Below are 8,097 nucleotides of genomic sequence, written 5' to 3' on the forward strand. Positions count from 1 at the left end.
AAAGCATTTATGTTTGTCATTTCATTTTACCATTTATATTATTCTTTTCAAAATTGAACTCTGGATGTGAATTTTCAGTCTACATTTTAGTTGCTTGTATAAAAGTACTTTGCAACCTCAGAAAAACGTTTTACATGTACTGTTTATGCATTAACAAGGAAGTTCATAGATGTGAAAACTATGTTTAATCTTTTCCTAAAATGCATTTATTTCAATGTATCTATGTTCATAGTATCAATTATTTATATGTTTTGAGATTGAAATTTAAATGCGAATTTCTTTATCTACATTTTACTTTCTGCGTGTAAAGTACATTTTCCAACATCTCTAAAATTTTTACAAGTGGTCTTAATATATAAACACAAAAATTCATAGATCTGATACTATGTTTAAACATTTCTCAAAAATGCATTTATTTTTATGTTTGTAGTTTCATTTTAACATTTATATTATTCTTTTGCTGTCTTGGAGAAAACTACTTTTTTTACATGTGCTGTTAAATAGATGTGAAACCATCTTAAAACATTTCTCAAAAAAGCATTTATTTTGATGTTTGTCATTTCATTTTAACATTTATGTTATTCTTTTGCTTTCCTGGAGAAAACTACTCTTTTTACATGTGCTGTTTCATAGATGTGAAACAAGCTTCAAACATTTCTCAAAAAAGCATTTATTTTGATGTTTGTCATTTCATTTTCCCATTTATATTATTCTTTTCAAAATTGAACTCAGGATATGAATTTCCAGTCTACATTTTAGTTGCTTGTAGAAAAGTACTTTCCAACCTCAGAAAAACGTTTTACATGTACTGTTTATATATTAACAAGGAAGTTCATAGATGAGAAAACTATGTTTAATTTTTTCCTAAAATGCATTTAATTCAATGTTTCTAGCTTCATATTAGCATTTATTTATATGTTTTGAGATGGAAATTTAAATGCGAATTTATTTATCTACATTTTGCTTTCTGTGTGTAAAGTATATTTTCCAACTTCTTTAAACTTTTTACAAGTGGTCTTAATATATAAACACAAAAATTCATAGATCTGATACTATGTTTAAACATTTCTCAAAAATGCATTTATTTTTATGTTTGTAGTTTCATTATAACATTTATGTTATTCTTTTGCTTTCCTGGAGAATACTTTTTTTACATGTGCTGTTTCATAGATGTGAAACCAGCTTTAAACATTTCTCAAAAAAGCATTTATGTTTGTCATTTCATTTTACCATTTATATTATTCTTTTCAAAATTGAACTCTGGATATGAATTTCCAGTTAACATTTTAGTTGCTTGTATAAAAGTACTTTGCAACCTCAGAAAAACGTTTTACATGTACTGTTTATGCATTAACAAGGAAGTTCATAGATGTGAAAACTATGTTTAATCTTTTCCTAAAATGCATTTATTTCAATGTATCTATGTTCATAGTATCAATTATTTATATGTTTTGAGATGGAAATTTAAATGCGAATTTCTTTATCTACATTTTACTTTCTGCGTGTAAAGTACATTTTCCAACATCTCTAAAATTTTTACAAGTGGTCTTAATATATAAACACAAAAATTCATAGATCTGATACTATGTTTAAACATTTCTCAAAAATGCATTTATTTTTATGTTTGTAGTTTCATTTTAACACTTATATTATTCTTTTGCTGTCTTGGAGAAAACTACTTTTTTTACACGTGCTGTTAAATAGATGTGAAACCATCTTTAAACATTTCTCAAAAAAGCATTTATTTTGATGTTTCTCATTTCATTTTACCATTTATATTATTCTTTTCAAAATTGAACTCAGGATATGAATTTCCAGTCTACATTTTAGTTGCTTGTAGAAAAGTACTTTCCAACCTCAGAAAAACGTTTTACATGTACTGTTTATATATTAACAAGGAAGTTCATAGATGAGAAAACTGTTTAATTTTTTCCTAAAATGCATTTAATTCAATGTTTCTAGCTTCATATTAGCATTTATTTATATGTTTTGAGATGGAAATTTAAATGCGAATTTATTTATCTACATTTTGCTTTCTGTGTGTAAAGTACATTTTCCAACTTCTTTAAACTTTTTACGTCTTAATATTTAAACACGAAAATTCATAGATGTGAAACTATGTTTAAACATTTCTCAAAAATGCATTTATTTTTATGTTTGTAGTTTCATTTTAACATTTATATTATTCTTTTGCTGTCTTGGAGAAAACTACTTTTTTTTACATGTGCAGTTTCATAGATGTGAAATCAGCTTTAAACATTTCTCAAAAATGCATTTATTTTTATGTTTGTAGTTTCATTATAACATTTATGTTATTCTTTTGCTTTCCTGGAGAAAAATACTTTTTTTACATAGATGTGAAACCAGCTTTAAACATTTCTCAAAAAAGCATTTATGTTTGTCATTTCATTTTACCATTTATATTATTCTTTTCAAAATTGAACTCTGGATGTGAATTTTCAGTCTACATTTTAGTTGCTTGTACTTTGCAACCTCAGAAAAACGTTTTACATGTACTGTTTATGCATTAACAAGGAAGTTCATAGATGTGAAACTATGTTTAATCTTTTCCTAAAATGCATTTATTTCAATGTATCTATGTTCATAGTATCAATTATTTATATGTTTTGAGATTGAAATTTAAATGCGAATTTCTTTATCTACATTTTACTTTCTGCGTGTAAAGTACATTTTCCAACATCTCTAAAATTTTTACAAGTGGTCTTAATATATAAACACAAAAATTCATAGATCTGATACTATGTTTAAACATTTCTCAAAAATGCATTTATTTTTATGTTTGTAGTTTCATTTTAACATTTATATTATTCTTTTGCTGTCTTGGAGAAAACTACTTTTTTTACATGTGCTGTTAAATAGATGTGAAACCATCTTTAAACATTTCTCAAAAAAGCATTTATTTTGATGTTTGTCATTTCATTTTAACATTTATGTTATTCTTTTGCTTTCCTGGAGAAAACTACTCTTTTTACATGTGCTGTTTCATAGATGTGAAACGAGCTTCAAACATTTCTCAAAAAAGCATTTATTTTGATGTTTGTCATTTCATTTTCCCATTTATATTATTCTTTTCAAAATTGAACTCAGGATATGAATTTCCAGTCTACATTTTAGTTGCTTGTAGAAAAGTACTTTCCAACCTCAGAAAAACGTTTTACATGTACTGTTTATATATTAACAAGGAAGTTCATAGATGAGAAAACTATGTTTAATTTTTTCCTAAAATGCATTTAATTCAATGTTTCTAGCTTCATATTAGCATTTATTTATATGTTTTGAGATGGAAATTTAAATGCGAATTTATTTATCTACATTTTGCTTTCTGTGTGTAAACTATATTTTCCAACTTCTTTAAACTTTTTACAAGTGGTCTTAATATATAAACACAAAAATTCATAGATCTGATACTATGTTTAAACATTTCTCAAAAATGCATTTATTGTTATGTTTGTAGTTTCATTTTAACATTTATGTTATTCTTTTGCTTTCCTGGAGAAAACTAATCTTTTTACATGTGCTGTTTCATAGATGTGAAACCAGCTTCAAACATTTCTCAAAAAGGCATTTATTTTGATGTTTGTCATTTCATTTTACCATTTATATTATTCTTTTCAAAATTGAACTCTGGATATGAATTTCCAGTCTACATTTAAGTTGGTTGTAGAAAAGTACTTTCCAACCTCAGAAAAACGTTTTACATGTACTGTTTATATATTAACAAGGAAGATCATAGATGTGAAATCTATGTTTAATCTTTTCATAAAATGCATTTATTTCAATGTTTCTTGGATCATATTAGCAATTATTTATATGTTTTGAGATGGAAATTTAAATGCGAATTTATTTATCTACATTTTGCTTTCTGTGTGTAAAGTACATTTTCCAACTTCTTTAAACTTTTTACAAGTGGTCTTAATATTTAAACACGAAAATTCATAGATGTGAAACTATGTTTAAACATTTCTCAAAAATGCATTTATTTTTATGTTTGTAGTTTCATTTTAACATTTATATTATTCTTTTGCTGTCTTGGAGAAAACTACTTTTTTTTACATGTGCAGTTTCATAGATGTGAAACCAGCTTTAAACATTTCTCAAAAATGCATTTATTTTTATGTTTGTAGTTTCATTATAACGTTTATGTTATTCTTTTGCTTTCCTGGAGAAAACTACTTTTTTTACATAGATGTGAAACCAGCTTTAAACATTTCTCAAAAAAGCATTTATGTTTGTCATTTCATTTTACCATTTATATTATTCTTTTCAAAATTGAACTCTGGATGTGAATTTTCAGTCTACATTTTAGTTGCTTGTATAAAAGTACTTTGCAACCTCAGAAAAACGTTTTACATGTACTGTTTAAGCATTAACAAGGAAGTTCATAGATGTGAAACTATGTTTAATCTTTTCCTAAAATGCATTTATTTCAATGTATCTATGTTCATAGTATCAATTATTTATATGTTTTGAGATTGAAATTTAAATGCGAATTTCTTTATCTACATTTTACTTTCTGCGTGTAAAGTACATTTTCCAACATCTCTAAAATTTTTACAAGTGGTCTTAATATATAAACACAAAAATTCATAGATCTGATACTATGTTTAAACATTTCTCAAAAATGCATTTATTTTTATGTTTGTAGTTTCATTTTAACATTTATATTATTCTTTTGCTGTCTTGGAGAAAACTACTTTTTTTACATGTGCTGTTAAATAGATGTGAAACCATCTTTAAACATTTCTCAAAAAAGCATTTATTTTGATGTTTGTCATTTCATTTTAACATTTATGTTATTCTTTTGCTTTCCTGGAGAAAACTACTCTTTTTACATGTGCTGTTTCATAGATGTGAAACGAGCTTCAAACATTTCTCAAAAAAGCATTTATTTTGATGTTTGTCATTTCATTTTACCATTTATATTATTCTTTTCAAAATTGAACTCAGGATATGAATTTCCAGTCTACATTTTAGTTGCTTGTAGAAAAGTACTTTCCAACCTCAGAAAAACGTTTTACATGTACTGTTTATATATTAACAAGGAAGTTCATAGATGAGAAAACTATGTTTAATTTTTTCCTAAAATGCATTTAATTCAATGTTTCTAGCTTCATATTAGCATTTATTTATATGTTTTGAGATGGAAATTTAAATGCGAATTTATTTATCTACATTTTGCTTTCTGTGTGTAAACTATATTTTCCAACTTCTTTAAACTTTTTACAAGTGGTCTTAATATATAAACACAAAAATTCATAGATCTGATACTATGTTTAAACATTTCTCAAAAATGCATTTATTGTTATGTTTGTAGTTTCATTTTAACATTTATGTTATTCTTTTGCTTTCCTGGAGAAAACTACTCTTTTTACATGTGCTGTTTCATAGATGTGAAACCAGCTTCAAACATTTCTCAAAAAGGCATTTATTTTGATGTTTGTCATTTCATTTTACCATTTATATTATTCTTTTCAAAATTGAACTCTGGATATGAATTTCCAGTCTACATTTAAGTTGGTTGTAGAAAAGTACTTTCCAACCTCAGAAAAACGTTTTACATGTACTGTTTATATATTAACAAGGAAGATCATAGATGTGAAATCTATGTTTAATCTTTTCATAAAATGCATTTATTTCAATGTTTCTTGGATCATATTAGCAATTATTTATATGTTTTGAGATGGAAATTTAAATGCGAATTTATTTATCTACATTTTGCTTTCTGTGTGTAAAGTACATTTTCCAACTTCTTTAAACTTTTTACAAGTGGTCTTAATATTTAAACACGAAAATTCATAGATGTGAAACTATGTTTAAACATTTCTCAAAAATGCATTTATTTTTATGTTTGTTGTTTCATTTTAACATTTATATTATTCTTTTGCTGTCTTGGAGAAAACTACTTTTTTTTACATGTGCAGTTTCATTGATGTGAAACCAGCTTTAAACATTTCTCAAAAAAGCATTTATGTTTGTCATTTCATTTTACCATTTATATTATTCTTTTCAAAATTGAACTCTGGATGTGAATTTTCAGTCTACATTTTAGTTGCTTGTATAAAAGTACTTTGCAACCTCAGAAAAACGTTTTACATGTACTGTTTATGCATTAACAAGGAAGTTCATAGATGTGAAAACTATGTTTAATCTTTTCCTAAAATGCATTTATTTCAATGTATCTATGTTCATAGTATCAATTATTTATATGTTTTGAGATTGAAATTTAAATGCGAATTTCTTTATCTACATTTTACTTTCTGCGTGTAAAGTACATTTTCCAACATCTCTAAAATTTTTACAAGTGGTCTTAATATATAAACACAAAAATTCATAGATCTGATACTATGTTTAAACATTTCTCAAAAATGCATTTATTTTTATGTTTGTAGTTTCATTTTAACATTTATATTATTCTTTTGCTGTCTTGGAGAAAACTACTTTTTTTACATGTGCTGTTAAATAGATGTGAAACCATCTTTAAACATTTCTCAAAAAAGCATTTATTTTGATGTTTGTCATTTCATTTTAACATTTATGTTATTCTTTTGCTTTCCTGGAGAAAACTACTCTTTTTACATGTGCTGTTTCATAGATGTGAAACGAGCTTCAAACATTTCTCAAAAAAGCATTTATTTTGATGTTTGTCATTTCATTTTACCATTTATATTATTCTTTTCAAAATTGAACTCAGGATATGAATTTCCAGTCTACATTTTAGTTGCTTGTAGAAAAGTACTTTCCAACCTCAGAAAAACGTTTTACATGTACTGTTTATATATTAACAAGGAAGTTCATAGATGAGAAAACTATGTTTAATTTTTTCCTAAAATGCATTTAATTCAATGTTTCTAGCTTCATATTAGCATTTATTTATATGTTTTGAGATGGAAATTTAAATGCGAATTTATTTATCTACATTTTGCTTTCTGTGTGTAAACTATATTTTCCAACTTCTTTAAACTTTTTACAAGTGGTCTTAATATATAAACACAAAAATTCATAGATCTGATACTATGTTTAAACATTTCTCAAAAATGCATTTATTGTTATGTTTGTAGTTTCATTTTAACATTTATGTTATTCTTTTGCTTTCCTGGAGAAAACTACTCTTTTTACATGTGCTGTTTCATAGATGTGAAACCAGCTTCAAACATTTCTCAAAAAGGCATTTATTTTGATGTTTGTCATTTCATTTTACCATTTATATTATTCTTTTCAAAATTGAACTCTGGATATGAATTTCCAGTCTACATTTAAGTTGGTTGTAGAAAAGTACTTTCCAACCTCAGAAAATGAAGATGAAAATACGACGTGGATGAAGAAGAAAGACGAGATCAAGACGAAGATGAAGATGAAGACAAAGACAAAGTTGGTGATGAAGAAAAGGAAGATGAAGAAAATGATCAAAAGATGTTGAAGAAGAGGAAGACGAAGATGAAAACAATGAAGAGGAAGAAGAAGAAGAAGAAGAAGAAGAAGAAGAAGAAGAAGAAGAAGAAGAAGAAGAAGAAGAAGAGGAGGAGGAGGAAGAGGAAGCGGAAGTGGAGGCGGAGGCGGAAGCGGAAGCGGAAGAGGATGTAGACGGTCATGAAGACGAAAAGAAGACGTGGATGAAGAGGAAAGACGAGAGGAAGACAAAGACAAAGAGGATGAAGAAGAACAGGAAGATGATGAAGATGATGATAAGGATGAAAAGATGTTGAAGAAGATGAAGACGAAGATGAAGACAATGAAGTGGTAGATGGAGATGAAAATGATGAAGTAGATGAAGATGAATAAGAAGATGAAGAATAACAAGAAGAAGAAGAAGAAGAAGAGGAAGAGGAATAAGAAGAAGTACAAGAAGAAGAACAAGAAGAAGAAGAAGAAGAAGAAGAAGAAGAAGAAGAAGAAGAAAAAGAAGAAGAAGAAGAAGAAGAAGAAGAAGAAGAAGAAGAAGAAGAAGAAAAACAACAAGGAGAACAAGAAGAAGAGTAAGAAGAAGAAGAAGAAGAAGAGGAGGAGGAGGAGGAGGAGGAAGAGGAAGAGGCAGCGGAAGCGGAAAGGAAGAGCAAGAGGGTGTAGATGGGCACGAAG

At 26.9% G+C, this 8,097-nt stretch overlaps 1 protein-coding gene across 1 annotated transcript in view; it reads left to right on the forward strand.

Moving 5' to 3' along the window:
• The first annotated feature begins 7,431 nt into the window (after positions 1-7,431).
• LOC138740005 (glutamic acid-rich protein-like) overlaps positions 7,432-8,097 on the forward strand; it is a 4,375-nt gene continuing 3,709 nt past the window's right edge. Inside the window, 2 exon segments of the mRNA XM_069892457.1 lie at positions 7,432-7,562; positions 7,840-8,049. Of these exon segments, the coding sequence (XP_069748558.1) occupies positions 7,432-7,562; positions 7,840-8,049 (341 nt within the window).

The sequence above is a fragment of the Narcine bancroftii genome, chromosome 7 (assembly GCF_036971445.1).
Source record: "Narcine bancroftii isolate sNarBan1 chromosome 7, sNarBan1.hap1, whole genome shotgun sequence".
NCBI classification, from domain to species: Eukaryota; Metazoa; Chordata; class Chondrichthyes; order Torpediniformes; family Narcinidae; genus Narcine; species Narcine bancroftii.